This window comes from Dipodomys merriami, unplaced genomic scaffold (assembly GCF_024711535.1).
Source record: "Dipodomys merriami isolate MVZ:Mamm:240054 unplaced genomic scaffold, mDipMer1.0.p SCAF_4, whole genome shotgun sequence".
In the NCBI taxonomy this organism is placed as follows: Eukaryota; Metazoa; Chordata; class Mammalia; order Rodentia; family Heteromyidae; genus Dipodomys; species Dipodomys merriami.
In genome coordinates, this window is record NW_027205603.1 from 64,287,752 (window position 1) to 64,312,263 (window position 24,512).

General features: G+C 35.3%; 1 protein-coding gene across 4 annotated transcripts in view; it reads left to right on the forward strand.

Annotated features, from left to right (window-relative positions):
- Positions 1 to 24,512, forward strand: part of Vps13b (vacuolar protein sorting 13 homolog B) — a 515,578-nt gene that overhangs the window by 344,311 nt on the left and 146,755 nt on the right. For all 4 annotated transcript variants that reach the window (XM_069991130.1, XM_069991132.1, XM_069991133.1 and 1 more), the window contains exon 35: positions 14,368 to 14,505. In XM_069991130.1, the coding sequence (XP_069847231.1) occupies positions 14,368 to 14,505 (138 nt within the window). The remainder of the gene's footprint in view (positions 1 to 14,367; positions 14,506 to 24,512) is intronic.

Genomic DNA, 24,512 nt, shown 5'->3' on the forward strand with positions numbered 1-24,512 from the left:
ATGTAGAATTAGAGATATAGTCTAAGTCTAGAGAGGATAATTGGGTCAACCAATTATACCATTCAAGTAGTTGAAAAGGAATATAGTAAGTAGAGTTCAGGTATAATTCAGACACTTTCTTGCTATCGATCTAGCAGATGGAAACCAGTAGTGAACATTTGCTTGGAGAATGGTCTTATCTGGGAATGAGACAAACTCATTCTTAGGATTTGGAACTATTTTATACTGTTCTGGACAGTAGACAGAAAATATGTATGTTAAAATTTAGCATAGGGAAGTAGAATCAAAGGAGCTATAGGCTCTATTATTTAGGGCATGTCTCCTTCCTGTGGTTAACCTAGAGACACACCCTAGACTCTTTACTAGTACTCTCTTCAGGGCTCATCATGGATATTGACAAATGCTATCAATCATCTCTCCTGTCCTAAGAGTCATTTGTTAAACATTCTGGCATCCACTGCGTCCTTTCTTCAAACATGTTCTCAGAAATAGAGAATGGTGCTGTGATAGTAGAACATATCATATGATTTAAGGTCTCACCTCCACATCCAATACCTGTTTAGGTCATCTTAACATTGACTGAAACTAGTTGTAAGATTATGGAATCCTAATCCTCAGCCCTTCCTTGCATTCACTCAGCTACACTGACTTTATAGGCCGGTGGCTTCAATGACCTTGCTATGAAATAGTAGGAATAAAGGGAAAGTAGGAGGAAGGAAATGGGCTGTTATGAACAACTATGATCTCTTCTCAAGCTTTCATTTGTTGGTATGCAGAGATCAAAGAAGACATTTTGCTAAGAATGCTGTCTATATATTCTCAGCTTTTAAAACTAGTTATTGTGCCCAGCACCAGGGGCTATTTAGGAGGTTGAGATCTGAAGATTGTAGTTCAAAACCAGCCCAGAAGGAAAATCTGTAACTTCAAAACCAGCCCAGCAGGAAAGTCTATAGTGCTTATCTCCAAGTAACCACCAAAAAATCTAGAATTGTAACTATGTCTCAAGTAGTAAGAGCACTAACTACTCTTGAGCACAAAAGCCACATTCTCAGACACAGGATATTTGTCAGTTATGAATATGAGTATGTCAATTATGAATTATGAATAATTCTAAGGTACTGAGCATTGTACCTAGTAAGTAGGAAGATCATGCATGTTTGCTACTACTGCTTTATGGTTATTGTATGGTATAAAATTACCAAATAGGAAGCAGATGTTTTTTATTGATTATCTCATTAATTGATAAGGCTAAAGAGTTCTTTGGATTTATCTCCTTATCTGGAAAACATGATTATTATACAAGATATCACCAAGGGGAAAAAAAGAAAGAAAGGTATCACCAAGGACCATTCTAATTCTGAACTTTTACTATTCTCTAATTTGGAATTTATCTTTTTCCAAAAAATATTTAAACTATACTCTTTTGGCTTCAGGGAGCTGAAATCTGTAAGCCACTAATATGAGATTAAAAATCACCCTTGGGGCCTGGGAAGGTGGCTCAGTGGTAGAGCACTTGCCCTGCATGCCTGAGGCCCTGAGTTCGATTCCTCAGCACCACATAAGCAAAAAGATAAAAGCCAGAAGTGGCGTTGTGGCTCAAGTGGTAGAGTGCTAGCCTTGAGCTGAAGAGCTGAGGGACAGTGCCCAGGCCCAGAGTTCAGGCCCCATGACCGGACCCCAAAAAAAAAAATCACCCTTGACTTGTTTTAAAGATACACATCTTCTTTCTCATTCTAAGAGAGAACTGATTAGTTTCTTCAATATTTGAATGAATACATTTCATTAAAATTTAATGAAGTGTTTTTCAAAAACTCACTTGAGAAATTTTTTTTTTTTTTATAATTGATCCTCTTGGATGAACTATCCAAGTCCCATTACCAATTTTGTTATCTAGAAAGACCATGTAGAGTTTATTGATCCCCAAGAAATTCCTGTCTCATTTCCAATAGTCTTTGACAGTCCTGAAATGGTAATCTTACTGATAGGGAAAGAAAAAGAGAAAAATATGTGTAGCTATGGTAAGAACATTCATTGGAAGGAAGGAGAGGCAGCAGTGAGATGGAAGTGGCTAAACTAAAGCAGTCATTGTTGCCCTTTAATTGAAGGGGTAAAGTGTGATATCACTTAGAAACTAACCTTCTAATTAAAGGCCAACAAAAATAGGCAAAAGCATCGTAAATAAAAAATGAAAGAAGAAACATGTCGCATCTATATTTCTATGTGCTTCTAACCTAAATTATCTGCTTGTGCCTATAATTGCCATTTTTGACGTATTTGTCCCCCAAACTTTGCTATTTGAGTGCTACGGGATTTGTTTGGTTGTGATCACAAATATTTGGTTGTAAAAGAATTCTCATACAATGTAGCTTATAAAATGTCTATGAATATGAATGAGCAGTGAGCTCATGTTCCTTTATATGAAAATCAAGTGGGACATGAAGCAAACCAAGAAGTCTGTATCATCCTTTAAAAGGCTCTTTTAAGTTTAGACAATAAATTTCAAATGTAGAAACCTTAATTATACAAAAAAATGATTATATACTGTTGGTGCCAGTGTCTTACACCTATAATTATAGCTATATAGGATACTGAGATCTGGGGTCCACAGTTTGAAGCTAGCCCAGGCAGCAATGACTGTGAGACTCTTATCTCAAATTAGCCATCAAACATCTGGAAGTGGTAACACTGTTAGCCTTGAGCAAAAAAAGCTCTGGAACAGTACCTAAGCCCTAAGTTCAAGCCCCAAGACTGGCACCCAAAGAAAAAAGAAAAGAATGTGTGTCAGATTTTATTTAACTCATCAATTAATCTCTAATTGATTTTACTGAGTAATTTGTAAGAGTGTAAAGAATTAATACACAAGAAACTTAGTTATCTCAAAGAATTTTAATTCTAGAATTCAGACATTTAGGACATTTAGTGATAAGAACCACTTAATCATTAACATTATTCATTGCTAAATTTTTAGATAATTCTAAAAAGATAGAAATATTTGGCATAAAATTAAATTTCTTTCTAGCATGGCAATTTTGAGAAACCACTATGAGAAATATTGTATGACTTAAAGAAAGCTGCTTGATTACAGAGGACTGCACTCTAATAAATTTTTATTAGTAGCACTCTCAATGTAGCCACAACTCAGTATTTTCTATATTCTATTTATTTATTTTTGGGCTTAGTTTTGTAATATATTCCAATGGTTGTCCTGGAGTTTCCAGAATATACATAAAATCTTTCTATTTAGAGGTAATATTATCATTTTAAGGACAATATAGGAACATTGCAATCCTTTCAGCCTTTTTTAATTTTTGCTGGTACTTCAGTTTGAAAGCACTTTGCATTTGCTAAACAGTTGATCTACCTTTTGAGCCTCTCCCTGAGCCCTTTTTGCTTTTACAAATAGTCTTACCATGGACCACAGTCCTCCTATTTATACTTACCACATAGCTAGGAAGACAAGCACACACCCAGCTATTGGTTGAACTGGAGTCTTATGAATTTTTGTCCAGGCTGGTTTTGAACTATAGATAAGATTACATGTATGAGGTTCTGGTGCCCAGCTGGCCTTATACGATTTTATAGGATCCTTTACTGTCCCCCATCTATATTTTGTCATATATATTGAACCTATATACAATGCTAGATAAAGATTTGATCATTTCAATAATCATACATATTTTTAAAAACAAGATCAAAAGAATAATCCTTTGGATTTTAAAGTGCTTATCATGTTCAGTGTTCCATAAATTGCTTTAGTTCCAAATTTCCCCCTGGTTTACTTTTCTTCAGCATTAAGAACTTGCTTTTGGCCAGGTGGCAATGTCTCATGTCTATAATCCTAGCTATTCAGAAGGCTGAGATCTGAGAATCACTGAAGCAAAACCAGGCAAGAAAGTCCATGAGACCCTTAGTCTCCAATTAACCCAAAAAGCCAGCAATGGAGCCATGGCTCAGATGGTAGAATGCTAGATTTGAGCACAAAACTCACTGACAGCACCCATGCCCTGAGTTTAAGCCCCAGGACCAGCTGCACACAAAAGATGAACTTGTCTTTTGCATTTGACTTTTTTTCAGAGTAGGGTCACTAGAAGTAATTTTTTTCTTAGGTTTTCCTGATCTGAGACCATTTTATCCCTCTCATTCTTGAAAAATACTTTTGCTGAACATACAGTTTTGGTTTGACATTTCTTTCAGTAGTTTAGACCTAGTGTAGTTTCTTCTATCCTGTTGTAGTTATTCTATCCAGGATTTTTTTTGTGGGGGGAGGGAGGGATGGTGCTGGAGTTAGAACTTAGTAACTTGGAGTTGCTAGGCAAGTTGTGTTTCATATAGAGACTCCCATTTTTTCCCAGCCTCCCACATAGCTGGGATCGCAGACATGTTTTATCACGCCTCGCTTCTTTGTTAAGATGAAGTTCTTGCTAACATTTTCCCAGAGTTGGCCTTGAGCTACAGTCCTCATGGTATTCTCCCCATAAGTAACTGAGAATAGAGGCATGAGCCATCATGCCCTCCATGGTTTTTAAATGAAAAATCCATGCTCATTATAATCATTCCATGTATATGATAAGTTGTTTCCTCTAGACGGTCTCAATATATGGTTTTTTTCCCCTTTTGGTTTTATTATTATTATTTTGGTTTTATTATTTTATTATAGGTTGATTATGAATTGTCTGGGCTTGGATTTTGTTTGTTTTGTTTTGTTTTAGTAGGTCATTGGGCTTGAACTCTGGGCTTGGGCACTGTCCTTGCACTCTTCAGCTCAAGGCCAGTGCTCTTATCACGTGAGCCACAGGGCCACTTCCAGTTTTCTGGTGCTCAATTGGAGATAAGAGTCTCACTGACTTTCCTGCCTGGGCTGGCTTTGAACTGTGATCCTCAGATCTCAGCCTTCTGAGTAGCTAGGATTACAGGCATGAGTCACCAGCACCCAGCTGGATTGATTCTTTAAATTACTCTTTATTACTTTTTTAACTTCTTGACTGTAATTTATATTTTTGTTTTTTAGTAATTTAGAGGCTTTTGTCATTATTACTTCTGATATTTTTACATCACTTCTTTTCTCTTTCTGGAACATCAGTGTTAATTTTAATATTATCTTAAATAGCTAAAAGTCCAAACACTTTTTATTCCTTCTATGTTTTCTTCAGTTTAGGTTATTTATTTATTTATTTATTTATTTATTTATTTATTTATTTTTGGTATCAATCCTGGGGGCTTGAACAGTGGTCCTGATTGCTGCCTCTGAGCTTTTGAGCTCAAGGCTAATACTCTACCCTTGAGCCACAGCTCCACTTCCAGCTTTTATTTGGTGGCTAATTGGAGATAAGTCTTATAGACTTTCTGCCCAGGCTGGCTTTGAAATGCAATCCTCAGATCTTGAGCTCCTTAGTAGCTAGGATTTTGAGGTATGAGCCACCTGCACATGGCTAGATAGATAGATAGATAGATAGATAGATAGATAGATAGATAGATACTGTACAGAGGGGTTATAGTTACATGAATAAGGTAATGAGTATATTTCCTATTTAGCATTGTTACCCCCTCCTTTGTTTTTCCCTTACCATCCCTTCCCTCCCTACCTCCTCATCTGATCTCTCCCCCTCCCCAAGCTGTAAAGTTCATTTTCAACATAGTTTCTTGTACATCTCATTGTTACAATGGGTCATCCTGTATCCTTATTTCAGCATTTTGTTATTTCCCTTCCCCTCCCCAAATTAGAAAACTGAATATACAAGATACAGGGCACCAGAATCAAATACAGTGAAAACAGGGGTTATACCATGGGGCAAGAACATACAAAAGAAACAAATAAAAATCACATAGTATATAATAAGTATATTAAAAACAACAGCAAGAAAGGTAAACCCTCTTGTGTCCCTATCTTGGGGTTCATTTCACTTAGCATCATCTTATATGGTCATAATGTACATAGCTTTTGACCTTTTCTGCTTGTCCTAGACGTACTATTTATTGCAGATAAGGGAAACCATGGGGCATGGCTGGTTTTGTATAGGTTTCTGACACACAATCTCAGTATTTAGCCCATCTGGGCCTAGAACTGAATTCTCTTGCTTCAGCCTCACTTATAGTCATGTGTACTATTTATATTTACATACAAACACACACACATACACACATATGTAACAAATTCTGTGAGCTTTTACCTAGACTAGGTGACAAGTGAAATTTATAACCATACAGTATCTACAAAGCTGAAACAAAATTAAATGATAGCAATTATTTTCAGTAATCCTAAATTATTGTAACTGAAACTAAGTACATACAGTACTATATTTTTATTTCCTTAATTTAAAAACTTGACAGATTAAAGATTAAATTATCAAATTAAATTCCTTTTTTAATTACTATTCAAATACATGCCCTTCCCACCTGGAAATAACCTCTAACAGAAAAGAGTGCTTCTGCCAGCACCTTTATATGTAGCAGCTGTTTAATTGGCAATTCTTATTTAAATAAAGATGTATATAGTTGTTTTTAACATAATCGTATTAATTATGTTTATAAATATTTAAAATTTGGTATTTGTTTTGTTTAACATAATAGAGTCCAGATTTGAAATTGCCTCATAACTTTGCTATGCAGCCCAAGGCAGCCTCAAAATGTCATTTTTCTTCTTACTTGTTTAGGACTTTTTTGTTTGCTTTTGAAGAAATGACTGTGCCATCTGGTCCATTGTGAAGGAGTACTGCCACACTATACATTTAGTCCAGTATCTTATTGTTCATTAATGTGTACTAGGATTGAACAAAGAAACCAGTTGAAAACAATTGTTCCCCCATAACTTCTTTATCTAATCGTAATTTTTCAAACAGCTAGACTAAAATACAAACTTTAGAGTTTACTGGAAGTATCATACTAGAAAAGCAGATAATACCATACTTTGCTTGACAGTAACAACCAAGATGTGTCTCTTGTGGGAAATGTTTTCTGCATTTTTAAAGTTTTAGAAATACTATATAAGATCCACTTGAGGGACAAACATGGAATGGAGTCCTGTTTAGAGATGATCAGTCCTGAATTCTAATACCACCTTGCTATTTATAATATACGATTTTTGGCAAGTTACTTTTGATTTCTCTGAGCCTCAGTTTCCTTATCTATAATACAGGATATTCTAGTACCAGGGTTATTAGAGAGTTAAACTATATATATGATGTTCTTAACTAAGAGTTCAGCACAGGCTCAATGAATGCTAATATTATGATTGCTTTTTTCGTGTGTGTGTGTGTGTGTGTGTGTGTGTGTGTGTGTGTGTGTGTGTGTGTGTGTGTGTGTGTGTGTGTGTGTGTGTGTGTGTGTGTGTGTGTGTGTGTGTGTGTGTGTGTGTGTGTGTGTGTGTGTGTGTTCTTGTCCTGGAGCTTGAACTCTAGGCCTGGGTGCTGTCCCTGAGATTTTTGTGCTCCAGGCTAGTACCCTACCACTTATGCTACAGCACTACTTCCAGTGTTTTTGGTTGTTTTGATGGAGATAAGAGTTTCATGGATTTTTCCTTCCCGGGCTTACTTCAAACTATGATCCTTGGATCTCAGCCTCCTGAGTAGCTAAGATTATAGGCAGGAGCCTTCAGCTATTGCTAATATGTTTAAGTCTACTTTAAAATAGTGATCATGATTTACCAAAAATATATCATTTCAGTTTAATTGTATTTAGTGTGTGGTTTGAAAATATTCAGTTATAATAATTGGTTGTTTTTCCCACTTGATTAATAGTATTACAGAAAATGTACCAAAGGCATTTGAGTAAACCAATAGTTAAAAAATCATAAACTAGCTTTTTATACCTCATAAATCATTTCTTAATTTTACTGTGTTATCATGACTTTAAGAAAAGGATTGAATTACATGTCTCTTTAGAATTAAAGTTTGTATTAATGTGCCTGCAGAAGCTTAGAATTAATCTGTGACTTTAATGTCATAATCACAACTTGAATGTTTATCTGAAATTTTAGCTTGCTGGTCAATAATGTGAAATGCAATGATTAATTTCACAAGCATCAGCAAATGGATGTCTTAAATGAGAGATACTGAAGTGCCTTGCACTGTGGAAAAATAGTGAGAAAGTTAAACAAGAAGTAACCCAAGCTGTGCCCCCATGGCTCAGGCCAGAATCCTAGCTACTCAGGAGACTGAAATCTCAGGATCGGGTTTTGGAGCCAGCCCAAGGCAGGAAACTGAGACTCTTAGCTCCAGTAAACTACTCAGAAAAAGCCAGAAGTGGCGCTGTGGCTCAAGTGCTACAGTGCTAGGCCGCAAAAAAGAATCTTGGACAGGGGAGTTCAGACCCCAGGACTAACACACACCTACACACACACACACACACACACACACACACACACACACACACACACACACACACACACACACACACACACACACACACACACACACACACACACACACACACACACACACACACACACACACACACACACACACACACACACACACACACACACACACACACACACACACACACACACACACACACACACACACACACACACACACACACAAAAGTGAAAACATGACCCAGTAATAGAAGAGAATTAATGTTATATGGAAAAATGTATTGAAAAAGAAGTCAGAAAACTTGACTTTTATTCTTGGTACTGATTTCTAAGTTCTTTGATCCAGAAAACTATATTTCCTGGTGCTCTAATTTTCCCAGTCTCTAATAATTTATAGAGTAATACTTCTCTTTGAGCTTTAATGGCTTAATTTGAGCTTTAATGGCTTAATTTGAGCTCCAAATGTGATCATATATAGGAAATGTTTTGTAAAAATAAAACTTTATTCACCTGTTAATCAAGAATTCTGTTATTGTTAGCAGTAAAGGGAGTTAATAGCCTTCATTTTGGACATGATTAGTGTCCTGTCTTGTGTGATTCCCTTCATTTACTTAGAGCCAAAAGGGAAAATCATGGAAAGACACTGAATAGACTCAGACTTGCTTGTTGTTTTCCTTAAAATACATAAAATCTATATTATAATTTAACATGAAAATGAACGAACAGTAGAGATCAGAATTTTACAAAATACAGAAAATAAAAATAATTCATTAACTGGATATTTCACACGTTATTACTAGTTAGCATTGCTAAATAAAAAGAAACCATTTCTTTCCAGCAAGATATAGTAGACATGTTTCTAAAAGTCAGAGCCAGTGACTCTGTTCAAATATACTGGTAGCCACTTAAATTTCTTCATCTTCCTCTCCCTGTGTGCTGCAGACCTGGAGTTTCAAGTCAAGAAATCTCTTCTTGCCCTTCTCATCCCCTGTTATGAGGTGCAGCCTTGGCTGTAAAGTATTAGTTGTAGAGGTTGGTGTGTTGGCAGCATGAAGGAGCCCTGTTGGTTTTGAGGTACCCTTCTGCTGGTTGTCCCAAAAGAGCTCATTTCTTGGTTCATATTTGTTAATAATCATCATAATAATAATGAGTTATATAATAATATCAATAACATTTGAATCAAAAGTACATAAATAAAATTCATGAGATTTTTTTAGAAGATGAGGACTTATAAACAGATCTGGTTACCTCCAAAGTCTTTGTTTCTTTTATTACCCCATATTTTATCCTACATGATAAACCCATAGAGAACTCTTCTTTGTCCTGGAGAAAGCTTCATGAATGTAGTCTTAGGTCAGTAACTATTTCTCAACACTCTTCTTTAGGACTGTACCATATTAACTTCTAGTTAACAATACATCAAGTTGTTTAAATGCTGTTTCATCAACATGAAACATTAGTGTAACTAAAGACCAAAGACAAATGTGAGCAGATATAGACTCCACCTTGGTTCTGTGGCAGTGTGAGACTGGCCTAGCTCATTAGCTGTGGTGAACTAGAGCATGCTTAACCTACATAACAATTCAGTGGAACCTTTATAGAAATAAATAAGTACAGGGGCCAGTGGCTCACACCTGTAATGCTAGCTACTCAGGAGGCTAAGATCTGAGGATCATGGTTCAAAGCCAGTCTATGAGACTCTTATCTCCAATTAACAGAAAAACAGAAGTAGAGCTATTAGAGCACTAGCCTTGGGCACAAGTTCAGGGACAATGCCCAGGCCCAGACCTAAGTTCAGCACAAGAAAAAAAAAAGGAAAAGAAAAAAATTATAACAAAAATATATAACCTGTTACTTCTTTCAAAAACTCACAGCCAGGCGCTGGTAGCTCATGCCTGTAATCCTAGCTACTAAGGAGGCTGAGATCTGAGGATCACAGTGCAAAGCCAGCCAGCACGGGCAGGAAAGTCCATGAGACTCTTATCTCCAATTAACCACCAGAAAACCAGAAATGGCACCGTGGCTCAAGTAGTAGAGCACTTGCCTTGAGCTGAAGAGCTGAGGGACAGTGCCCAGGCCCAGAGTTCAAGCCCCACGACTGACAAAAAACTCACAATCCCCTGGACTTGGTGGAAGTGATACAATGGAGGCATAAGTAAATATTGAGACAATCTATAGTATTTTATAACACAAGTATATGATTTTAATCATGTGCTATTATCAGAGAGAAAATTCAGTCAAGGCAATGACTCCAAAACAAGTTAATAAAATTTGGATCTACCAAATGATAATTTAGGAAAACACCCATTGTTTGACAGATAGATAGATAGATAGATAGATAGATAGATAGATAGATAGATAGATAGATAGATATCAAGATTATTAGCATTCACATAAAAGATTTGTAATTAAAACATGGCATAGTTCCAGATTAGATAATAATGAGCAAGATGTTGGTTACCGAGCATTACAAGTAGCAGCAAGATCTGATTAATACAGTGAGAGGCAAATGCCAAGAGCAGAGGGATAGGCTACCTGCTTGCTGAATAGAGAAATAGTTAAGTTGGGTGGGGTGGTATGTTCCAGCTTCTCTGGAGGTTGAGATAGGATTACTTGAGTCTAAGAGTTCACTTTGGAGACAGCTCCAAAACAAATAAAAAATGAAGTACAGTTATTCAAGAGGATAATTTAGTCTTTTTTTCAGTAGCACAAGTTTACAAGCATTTTCTACTGTAAAGAAAATTTAGGGGTTATAATAGAACTTAATATTTCAGATTGCCCTTATTTCAACAGACACGTAAGACAAGGTTATCATTAGGAAAGACAGTAGTTACTTGCACCTACTACAACAACAAGCAGCAAGAACAAGAATAAAAAATTGGAACTGCCAGGAAAAATAACTATTAAATACATTCCTTTTCAAATTTGGGAGGTGGAGATCAGGAGGTTTTCAGTCTAAACTACAGCCTACTTTGGGCAGAAGCACATGATCTTATCTCAAAACCAACAGCAAGCACTGAGGCATAGCTCAAGAGCCAGAAGGCTTAGCACTTAAATTGAATCCCTGGTATCACCAGAAGAGCATGGAGGGAAAGTTAAGAGGGAGGGAAAATGATTTTTGTTATCATTTAGCAGGCAGGAAAAGGAAAGAGGGAAGGAATACCAGAATATATAATTACATAGTAATAAATTTATAAAGTGAAAGCAAATAGATCTTTTCACATTCATAAAAAGTATACATGCAAAAGGCATTACAATACAGTTCAACTAAAATAGCAAGAGGAAATGCTTGCTCCTATAAAGTAGTAAGAGAATCCAGTAGAAAAAGAATAATTCTACAGAGAAAGAGAAAGATAGAGTTTACATTATCTGATTTTGTATTTGGAATAAATTCCTAGAAGTTAATTTAATAGACAAAATGATGCACACATTTAAAATTTGTCCTGTGATTATAAAATTACTCTCCAAAATTACCCACTGTTAGAGAATAGACATTGCAAAATTTTTTAGACTTTGTCTTACAGGTAAAATTGTCCATCTTAGTCTTATGATATCTGCTATATTGGTTCTGTGAGCTTTGTATGCATAAATGATTTTTTTTTTTTTGGTCCGGTCGTGGGGCCTGAACTCTGGGCCTGGGCACTGTCCCTCAGCTCTTCAGCTCAAGGATAGCACTCTACCCACTTGAGCCACAGCACCACTTCCAGCTTTTTTTTTTCTTTTTGCTTATGTGGTGCTGAGGAATCGAACCCAGGGTCTTGCATGCAAGGCAGGCACTCTACCACTGAGCCACCTTCCCAGCCCCTAATGATATCTTTTATTATCAGTCATACAGTTGCAATTTTGCATTCTTATTTGACCTTTTATTCATCGTGTCCATTGACAGAAATTTAATGTGATTATATTGTTTTAAATGGTCTAATATATTGTTGTTGTTGATTATGTATAATGTGATAGTTAATGTTCTTACAGTCCCATAGTAGGCACTGCTCTACTTAGAATCTTTATCCTAGATAAGTATGGAAAATAGATTACACATCTATAACTTGTATATGTTTATGTGTGCATGTGCACACACACACATTCCACTACTGGCAATTTTTCTCAGTCCTCATTATACAAGTTGAAATATGCCATTCCTGTTATTTTGTTGCACTTATTCTAAGTTTACTTGCTAAATTTTTATGCATCATGTTCATGTTTTTACATCAACTTTAATTTCCTCTTCATTTTTAATTCATCTTTGTTCATTGTTACTTATATTACCTTTGTTTTCCCTTTAAAATAATTATTTTCTTGCAATAAATTTCTCTTCAAAATGAAATTTCATGTCTTCTCATGAAACTTCATGTCTTCTCAAGTTTCATTTAGTTGATAAAATTGCTTTTGATAATATCTAAATGTGTGAGACCCTAACTAGACACTTAGAACCTGATGGGTTAGATAACTCCCCCGTGCTGTGTATTGAACTACCAACAACAGATTTCTGTCATCCTTTTGCAGGTACTGGCCATTGTATTTCAAAGACAAAATAGTGTAGAGTTTCTGTGTAACAGGTCTACTATGCATTATCTCACAGCTTAAATTCACTGATCATGTAAAAAGGGAAGAATGCCATAAGTGTTTGATCTTTACCACATAGATCTCACGTCACAATCAATTGCTTTCAATATTTTCTTTGAAATCACATAAAGGTTCATATGTGCCAAATTTCATGAGGATCACATGATAAGGTCAAGAAATACAAATTCCAGCCAGAATTTATATGCACAGTTCACATATGACAGTAATAGTATACAACCATATGTTGAATATTATACACTGTATGTAAATGCTATCCTTGAAAGCAGTCCAGTCAATAAAACCTAAAATAAATAACACATTAAAAATAGACTGAAAAAGAAATAGATGGACTTCATGGCAAGAACATCCCTATAAAATTGACATTTGAAAACCATTAAAACACAGAGAGTAAAACAATCATGAAACTCAAGAAAAACTGTTTTTAGAAGTTTTTTTTTGAAGCCTACTACATTATATGCCAATATGTAGCAATTATTTTAAGGAGCTATTTTAGTAAATACTATTATTTCTAAGCATTAAAAGCAAATTATTCTCACCATTAGACAAAATGTTAAAAATACATGTTAACCAAAAGTGTGTGTGTGTGTGTGTGTGTGTGTGTAACAGAAAAAAGTAAAAACTAAAAACTGAATTTTGTTATAATTGAAGGTACTAAAAGGTTAACCAACTTTTATCATTAAAATATGTTACAGAAAAGCTACTGAAGTTAACTTCCAAAGCTTAGTAGTAAGAAGTAGATGTCATATTAGTAAAACTCTGAAATACATTAAATAACCCTTAAGTGGTACTAATATGCATCTTTAAACACGTACCTTTTCCTCAGCTGACAAATCTTCCCTATGTTTCCAGTATTAATTTGTTTCCAGTATCACGTTATTTTTTAATATTCACCTATTAGGCCTATGCAGTTAGGAGGTAGAGATGGGGAGATCACAGTTTGAGGCCAGCCTGTACAAAAACATTCTCAGTATTATATCTCATCCAATGGCTGGGCAAAATGGTGTACACTACAACCACGGGCAACCCAAGTATAAAGCAAGACCATACATTGAAATAACCAAGGCAAAAAGGGACTAGAATTATGACTCAAGTGGTAGAATTCCTGCCTAACAAGCATGAAGCTAAGAGTTCAATCCTCACCACTGTTGCCACCTCCCTCCCCCCCAGTTCAACCATTAATCTGTAAGTAGCTCAGAGTACACATTTTTTTCCTTTATTCATATCATGTGGGTTTAGACTTGTAATGTCTTTTCCTCTTTGGCTTACTCTGGAAAACATCATCATCCCTCATTCAGATATGGCTTATCTTTTTTTAGTACAAGACTTTTGTACTTGTATGTACAAATAAATGAAACTGTAATGATTCCATATAATTAACCAGTTTTTCTCTTGTTGACCAACTCAGGCTCAAACACCAAAATTAGTTGTTGGTAATGTAATCTCTGTTTTTAATTTTCATTTTGTTGCTTCAGATCCTGGGAAGACTCTGCCTGAAGCCCTTGATTACAGTACTGTGTGGTTGCAGACAGTGCCTGGAGAAATAGACAGCAAAAGTGGTATTCCACCTTCCCTTGTAACTCTACAAATTAAAGACTTCCTTAATGGTCCAGGTAAGAAAGCCATCATTCAAAAGTATGTATTTTTCTGTGGGACTGTATGAGCATGTATATGGTGTCTGTTAGTGGGTTTTGACATTATTGCCGAAAATGAATAATTCATTTGGTTTCTCAAAGTATATTCTCTTCAGAGTGACCAAGATAGAAATCAAAACACAAATGGATATGCATGAAAAATTACCTCTAATCTGACAAAATTGGTTATCAATTGAAGAAAAGGTGATTGGAAATTAATTTTTTCTATCTTTTCTATTAATCAACTTAGTGATTTATTTATTTGTATGTGAAAGAGATGTGGGTGTGTGAGCCCTAGGTCTTGAACTCTCCCTGGGCAGTCTATCTCACCTTTTTTGTTCAAGGATGGTACTCTACCACTTGAACCACGGTTCCAATTCTGGCTTTTTTTCTGATTAATTGGAGATAAGAATGTCATGGACTTTCCTGCCCTGGCTGTATTGGAACCTCCATCCTTAAATTCAGCCTCCTGAATAGCTAGAATTACAGGTGTGAACCACTGGAGCCTGCCTAAGTTTACTTCTCATTTTCAGAACTGGAGGTTTTGGGGGTTGTTGTTGTTGTTGTTATCCTTTGGCATTCCTTCAGTGTGCCTAGGCTATTATCTTTTAGTTTATACTTCATTGATTTCTTTACTTAAGGGTGAGATTTACAAGCCAATGAAGATTAAGCACTGTATTTTCAAGCCAACCAAACAACGGAAATTTAAGACAATATCAGTATTTGAATGAGAAGCATTTAATTATAGCAATCAATATGACTAGTAGAAATATGATTTTTAAGTAATTGTATTTATGTGTTTCTTAGGATACTTTTCAGAATTAGGAATTACATATATACCATTTCTGATTTCCTGTCATTCAATAATAGTGATAGTATACTTGGAAAGTCAAACTTTTAAGAAAATTTTTTCTTGTCTCTATATTGTATTAAAAAGAGGTGTCAGTTCAAAATGTCTATTTTGAACACAATTTATCTTGCTTTGTTTCAAACCTTCCATCACTCTCCCTTCCCGTTTATCCAATTCTTTACATCACCTTCAAGTGCAGGGGTGAATTCCCATGGTGTAACTACTTTGAACGATTAAAATAGTTACATAATAATAATATCAAGAAGCTTAAGTTTATCTTGTTTGGGGAGGCTAGATTTCAGGAGATTGGGGATGAATGGTAAAATTCAAACATTTAAATAATTGATTTGAAGTCATTATTTATCAGTGCTTCTCTCATTGAGTCTGCATTTGAAGGATTTTAGTGAAATGTGTTAAAATGCAAATGATGATTTTAATAACTCTAGAACATAGGCTTGAAAGTATATTTCTAACAAGCTCACAGGTGAAGTGTATTCTATTAGTCTATTTGTAACAAGGTTTTACATGACTTTTACTAAAATTTTTTGTAAAAGATTATGAACAAATATGCACATATATATTACTTCTATTATATATGATTTTTCTAAGAATATCAGTCACAATCTTTGATGGCCAAACTGCAGATATTCAAGGGAACAGGAGACGAGGAGAATAACACAAAGATGAGTGGTTTTTAGAGTGGTGCTTTTTTTTCTGGAAAATCAAATATGTTGTACAATGAAGTTCTTCAAAACATTTCAACCAACAGTACTTTTATGTTCTTTGAATTTGAGGATGTATTAATTTTAAGTGATATATTAGCTTTGTGGAAACTTTTTCTGAAACACCAATCCAACAGCTTTGAATCAGTTCAAAAATTGCTTTTAGACAAAAGGAAACTTTTGTCTACTGTAAACAATTTGTCTGGCACAGTACAGAGTAGATACTATTCCACAGAATAATTACATCTTCTTACCACATCACCATGTTGTCATCTCATATTAATTTAGAAATTAAAAAGCTATAACAAATAACAAGATTGGTTAAATGAGAATAACAAGACACACTGAAATATTTTTGACATATGAATTTATTATTTTGTATTTTTGGCAACTCAGAATTTTTTTCCCAGGTTTTAGGTAATAGGATACTAGGAGACAATTTATTCTGAGACTAGAGTAACAAACTTCAGTTCCTATTATAAATGAAACTTCTAGTTTTTATGCTATGTTTTCATCAAGTGTTAGTATTAAGGTCTTTTCTGCTATTCGTTTTTTAATCTGTATGCACATCTATTTATCATCCAAAGACTGTCTTATTGCTAGCTCTCCTAAAGTTCTGTATTTCCATCTGTTCTTTTCATGCTCTTGAATTTAGATTACAGTAACAATAAAACTTACGACCTAAAAAGAAGAGGAAATAGTGGTTATCCCTGTCTAATCTTAAATTTTCTATAAAAAGATGTGTGTGTAAAAGGTCTTGAATTTAGCCTTTCAGATTAATATTTTAGAGGATGTTTTCTTTTAAAAACAAACAAACAAACTTCTCCTTAGCAGCAATGCTGCATGTTAGCATTTCACTAGGAAAAAAATTCAATTCAAAAACAATTCTTGAATATTCTTTATTTCCTCTGTTCATTTAGTAGTACCTTAAGCAAATTTAAGTTCTGACTTCTACACAAAAACCACCGTCAAAGCTCTCCCAACCTCCACCTCCTGCCTTGGGAGGCAACAATTCTACCCATTAGCAAGGTCAGTGGCTTGGAAAAACCTGGAAAACAGCAGCTACTAGAAACCCCCTAGAATAATATCTCCAGCAGGTGATAGATTAGTTGGAACAAATTGGAACCATTGCAGTTCAGCAATCCTGGTTTCTTTCAAGCTGTTTTTAAAATGTCGTCATTTTAATACACAATTTAAGCCCTGCGGAACAGTCCGCAGCAGGTTAATTTGAATCATATGATGTGTCACTGCCCTCAGCTGACATGAGCTCTATTCCATGTGTGAAGCCATAATAAATCCATTCCCAACCGAGGAAAATTCCCCGTGAGAAGGTGAACTAATCCAGGCCTCACACTGGCATGCTAGACCCTCCATAATTGAAAGCAGGGCCACCTGTTCCCAGCACAGTTAGCCTACAGAGAAAAAAATTAGATCAGATACCTCTTCTATTGAAAAATCATTCATACTTCTTGTAAATTCAGGTTCAGCTGTGAAATGTTTGGTATGACATCATATAGAAATGTAGGAATACGCTCACTTGATCCCAGTTTAAAGTTTTGTTAACTACAGGCTTTCTTTGAAATGATTTTTTTTTTTTAATGAGAGCTGACACATAAGAACTGGTAAGGGTACAGATTTTTCTAATTAACTGAGGGTCATTTGCAAAAACATTTTTATTCCCTGATCTTTTGTTTTTTCATTGTCCTTATGGACAAAAAAAGTTAAACTATTTCATTCTAGCCATGAGATGACATTTAAATGACCGCAATGAAAAAAAGTATTAAGTTAGGATAAGATTCCCAAGTCATTTCTGGTTTATTATAAATTATTGATTTCGATACTTCATTGATTATATAATTTAAATAACATGCTTATCCCAACAGTTACAAATGCAATTCTACATTTATTTTAAAGTACATAGTGTCTGTAGTTGAAATACATATCCACTGATGTTCTTTTCTCATAAATTTAAAATGACTTTAGTCCCATCTTGTTTAAATTATTCACCATATAGTTTTTTTATTGTCCTAAATTTATTTTAACTTTGGACTGGTTTCATTTCTGGTTTTATTTCATTTTAGTTTTAATAATCGATTTAAATTTAATTGGTTATATTTCCATTTTGAACATTTTTAATATTTAATGTTAACTTACTGTTTTGTGTATTACAATGATTTTAACTCCAATCCAAAATTATTGGCGTTCTACAAGCCTCTTTGATTTGAATGAAAGTATGCTATACAATACTAAAAGATTTCTTAGTTACAATAATGCCATTTAGTTGTGTATATGGATATAAGGTACGAATTTTAAGTTGTTTATATCATATATATAATTTTAAATGTTTACCTTGATAAAGTCTTATTATTATTAAATTTTAACTTAGTTGGAAGTAATTTAGATGTATTTTAAAGGTGATTAATTCAAGGGAATTAAAATAACTGAGAAAATTAACCCAAGTAGACTTCTAACATTTTCCAGAGAAGGAAAATAAAGAGGATTTTTTGTTGTTGTTGTTTTGTATTTTTAATGGTGGTTCTGGGGTTTGAAGTCAGGCCCTCATACTTGCTAACCATGCATTCATTGCTAAGCCACACCTTCGGTCCTGATTTTTGCTTATTATTTTGAGATAGAGTCTTGCTTCCTTCCCAGGTGTGTGCCTGTGTAAATCCACCTGTTAGGTTTTCTGTTTTCAGCTCTCACTGAGAACAGGAAGTTTCTTGAACTTTGTTCTGCCCAGGCTAGTCTTAGAAAAAAGATTTCAACAATCTCAGCCTCCTAAGAAGCTAGGATTATATAATCCTAGGATTGTATATATAAACCATAGGATTGTTGTAGTCATCAATGTCTAGTTAATATTTTTATTTTTTATTTTTATTTTATTTTATTTTTGCCAGTCTGAGCTTGAACACAGGGCCTGGACATTGTCCCTGAGCTGCTTTTGCTCAAGGCTAGTGCTCTATCTCTTGAGCCATAGCACCACTTATGGCTTTTTTTGTTTATGTGGTACTGAGGAATCAAACCCAGGGCTTCATGCATGCTAGGCAAGCACTCTACTGCTAAGCCACATTCCCAGCCCAACATTCCCCCTCTCTCCCCACCCTCCCACCAGTCATGGAGCTTGAACTCAGGGCCTGGTGCTGGACCTGAGCTTTTTTGCTCAAGGATAACATGCTATCATTTTAGCCACAGCACCACTTCCTTAAAGGCAAGAACATTCAAAATGAAAGAAAAGATCTTAAGCTAAATTAAAATTATTTCTGTTAACATTGACCTGATACTTTTTTACCTTTTTAAAAGAAAATTAGGCCATACTTGAGACCTGCCTCTATGTTAATCCAGTTTTTCAGCCTTACCAGTCTGTTATCATCTACATTTAAAAACTAGTGAATAAACTAGTGTAAGAACCTTGACTTTTACACTTTCTAAGTTTTTTTTATTTTTATTATCTTTAAGTAGTTGTCATTCACCAAAGCAGTCTATGAATATAGTGCCTCTTGATCAATGTTACATCTTATTCCTAAGATTTATGGGTTTCACTTTCTTGTCAGCATTGTATTATCATAGTTTATTTTCTCTGTGGTGTATCCAAATGAAACAGTAAATTTGATGTTGAAATGGACAAAGTATTTAAAATACAAGAAAGCTTTTGTTATTTCAGCTTGGGTTTTTCAACCCTAACTTGTCTTACAGGAAGAAATGAAAGAAAAAAGGATGATATTTAGCACATTGATTTTTTTAAAATAAACTCCATCCAGAAAACAGTCTTATTCTAACACCAACTTTTCTCTCCGAATCAGTAAGCTGTATTAATTACTTACTCACACTATAAAATGAAGGGGCTTAAATCTTCTTTAATGTTATAGCAAACAATGATACCTCCAGGGGACAATACTTCTCTGTTACTTGTCTTTATAGAAAGCCAAACATCATAGCAGCTAGTCAGAGTGGCCAGGTAAAAAGGGTCAGCACTAGTGAACCTTGTTGAGCAGTAGTTACTTAGACATTTTACTTCTTCATAGAGCCAAATTCTGACAGAAGAATTCTTTCCTCTACAGAAAAGAATGAGAATGAGTAGGGGGATACCTTTCTAGGAATATGGAATAGGTTAAGGTGAAATAGAAAAAGAATATTAACTGGCTTCTCCAAACTTCTGCTTTTGCATGCTGCTCTTTTTCCCCTAATACTCTAACCCTGCCCTTCCCAAGGGCACAGTAGGGAGCCTTCTAGTCTTATCTCTGTACTGTAGCCTCAGCCATCTCTTTTATGCTAACAATTTCCAAATGTCTAGCTATAGTTTTGACTTACTCTCTATGTCAATTTCCTTAAATTAGACCATTTTTTTCTTTCATCTTGTTCACTCATTCTCTTCCTATAATGCTCACTTCTTTTCCTTTTTAGTTCTGAGAATTGAACTCAGAGCTTTGTGGCATGCCACCCATGTGCTCTGCCATTGAGCTAGCTTTCAGCCCAGTGTTCAAACTTTAAAACTGTTAGAGGTAGCAGCCGTATTCTATAACAGCATCTCTGATTAATTCTCCCTTGTATTCAGTCCTTTCAGTTTTGCCTTTGAAGAAGTCCTCCATATAGTTACTACCTCCCTGGTGTAGATGATGTATGCCTTCATTGCTTCCTCATTCTGTTTACTGATAGCCCTAACTAGATTCTTTTTTTTTCTTAACAACTGTATCCCCATGACCCTGCAATATTAGACTCTTCTGCTTAACTCATGAATTTTGACCACCCATTTCCCTCCATTCATCAAGAAAACACTTTCCTTGGTGCCTTGCCCTCAATATTTGCAACAAATACATTGGGTTTTGACTTAATCCCATTCAAGTTTGTTTTGTTTTGTTTTGTTTTTTTCTTTTTAGAGCAAAGCTGTTTTCTAAGAAGTTTTGTGTTCCATCAGGAGGCACGTAGTGTCTGAGCATGTAATGCTCTTTTTATGGTCTTACCAGCTATTGACACTCAATGCCCAAATTCATTGAAGATTTTACACCCAAAACAATGATAAAGGCTTATTTCCCTTTATTTACATGCTTTCAAAAATGGCATAGTTTTCTAGTATATCCTAATAGTGGCCAGTTAATTAATGTTGTTTAGTATTATTTAAAACTAATTATATTTTTAATAATGCTCAGTTTGCTTATTGTTGGTAATGAGAGCCTCTGTAATTTGGCTTCTCTGCATATTGACTCTGGTTACTTCTTAAGTCTAGAATTCTTTCTTCCCTTTTCTCTGTCCACTCTTAAATCTAAGCTGTTATTAAATTCCTTAGCCTAAATACCATTTCCTTCAGCAATATTTTTTCATTTCTGTTTAATCTGTTGACGTTTATCTCTTCACTTTTTAATACCATTTTTCACTAACCTTCTCAAAATAATATTTGGCCCTTACCAAAATTATATCCATTGTCTCCATTGAAATAGCAAAACAAAAGCCATAGGCACCAAAAATCTGCCACTTGGCCACTTGCTCAGTGGCAGAGTGCTTGCCTAGCAAAGTACAACAACCTGGGTTCAATTTCCAGTACCAGAAAAGAAAAGAGGTTTAAAAATACAGTTTTTAAAATCTGCCAAAAGTATTGGACATGGGATTTTATTTGGTCTCATTTAGTCATTACCCAGAATAGAGACCTCATTTGGGAGTCTAGTGAACTAGAAATTGAAATATTGAAATATATTCATATAAAAATTAATGTAATTCTATAATTATAACATATACTTTTGGAAAAACAATGTTACAAAGTAAGTATTTGATCAGATGTGTATTGAGTGATTTTGCTAGTAGTGGTAATTCCAGGTCTCATTAAAAAGCATTGTGAATTTCTACTGGCAGGTCAAAGCTTGTGTTGGTCTATCCATATAATTGAATTGCCCCCTATCACCATGCATGTAATCCTTCCTCACAGCACACAGGACATACCCGCTTCTTCCTTACAGTGTATGGGACAGCATGTATCCAGTTTCTTCTCACAGTTTATTGGATAGCCTGTATCCAATTCCTCGTCATCCAGTTCCTCGCCAGTGCATCCTCACAGTATATGAAATAGTATGTGTCCAGTTCCTCACAGCACACCAGACAGAACATATTTGGTTCCCCTTGGTATACCTTAATTAAGGAAGACATGCCATGTCTTTCCCCCAAACATGCCAGTCTCATTGCTTTGGCAGCTTTATAGGTTTTCCCCCTTACACCCAAGAATACTCATTCTTCATGGTTCTTTGTCATGAATACCTTTCCTTGGATACTGTAACAAAAGTCTGAATTCCAAAGAGAAAAATGGATTATGACCTTAGGACAAAAAATTTTATTGAAGTTATTATAATCTGGAAAATCAAATTCACTTGTAGATTTGTTCTCTTTGCATTTACCTCTCTAAGGTAGGGAATGAAAATCCTACCATTTTTGTGTCTATACATAGCTATGCATGTAAACACTGAATATTTTCCTAGTAGGCCTTCCTGGCCTTTTTTTAAAAATGTCTTTTGAAAACAAACTTCCAAAGGAAGAAACAGTTAACAAAAAGTTTTCTTTCATAAGTTATGATTTGAGTTTAAGCCATATTGAACCCATTGGGTTTTTGGTAAAAGATTTCATAATACATCATAATATAAGTAATATGATGACTAATGGGTCAAATAAAGTCGGAACATTTTAAATAAGAAAATAGCTGGAACAGTTTTCAAGAAAGTTTTCCAACTGATGTTTGGTCCCCCACAAGGTGTATATTAACATAAACTTACGGGAATCACCTCTGGGGCTTAAGTTCCCTCTCTGATTTCATTATAGCAAAATGATTCTTTTCTTTTCACTTTTAAGTCACCTTCTAGGGTGATGGAAGCATAAAAATAACTATAATTTGTGTATGTCTAATCTCCTTTTAACTCAATAGTTGTTCCATCATTCTGTTTCCTGGTAGCTGTTCATAAAGTTTTGAAGGGTAATTAGAATCTAACAATTGACAGTCATGGGTTTACTTGGTAACTTAAAGATACAGAATATGTTCCAGGGATGGTAAGAAATTAGATGTGGCAGAAAATATGACTCAGCTGGGAGAGTCTCAATTACTGCATATTTCTAAAATCTGAACTTTGAAAATAGTCCATTTATTAAATTCATTGAGGATTTATAAACCATTAAAACTCTTTTTTAGTAAGTTTTTTATTGTGAAAATACTCTACAGAGGGGTTACATGAGAAAGGTAATGTGTACATTTCTTATCAAGCATTGTTGCCTCCTCCTTTGTTTTTTTCCCTACCATCCCTTCCCTCCCACCTCCTCAACTACACTCCCCTCCCCCTGCCCCACCTCAATTGTAAAGTTCATTTTTCAACATAGTGTCTTATAGATCTCATTGTTGTAGTGGGTCAACCTGTATCCCTATTTAAACATTTTATTTTTCCCTTCCCCTTTCCAAATTATAGCAACATCAAATACAGTGAAAACAGGGGTTATACCGTGGGGGAGGGACTTACAAAGCAACAAAAAAATCACATGGTACCTTATAAATAAGTTAGAAACAATAGCAAGAAAGGGGAAAAAAACACTTGGGTCCCTATCTTCGGGTTCATTTCGCTTAATGTCACCTTATCTGGACCTTTTCTGCTTGTCCCAGACATATACTAGTTATTAAAAATAAGGGAAACCATGGGAACTATATTTCTTTGGGCCTGGCTTACTTCACATAACAGATACTGGAGGGGATGTGGCCAGAAGGGAACTCCACTGCATTGTTGGTGGGCGTGTAAACTTGTTCAACCACTTTGGAAAGTAGTATGGAGGTTCCTCAAGACTCCACTTAGAGCTCTCCTATGACCCAGCAATCCCACGTTTAGGCATTTACCCAAATGATCAAAAACAAGACCATACTAAAGCTACCAGCACAACTATGTTTATTGCATTATTTACCATGGAACCAACCCAGATGCCCCTCAGTAGATGAATGGATCAAGAAAATGTGGAATGAATATATATATAATGGAATACTATGCCTCCATCAGAAAGAATCACCTCATTTGTTAGGAAATGGAAAGACTTGGAAAAAATAAAACTCTTATATACAAGAGTCTGACAATAATTGGAATGAAACCCACGTTAATAATTGATGCTTGAGCCAGGCGCCGGTGGCGCACGCCTGTAATCCTAGCTACTCAGGAGGCTGAGATCTGAGGATCGCGGTTCAAAGCCAGCCCGGGCAGGAAAGACCGTGAGACTCCTATCTCCAATAAACCACCAGAAAACCGGAAGTGGCGCTGTAGCTCAAGTGGTAGAGCGCTCGCCTTGAGCTGAAGAGCTGAGGGACAGCGCCCAGGCCCAGAGTTCAAGCCCCACGACCGACAAAAAAAAAAAAAAAAAATTGATGCTTGAGTTTTTTTCCAGTGTGTTTTTAGTTCTTGCAAAGCATTATT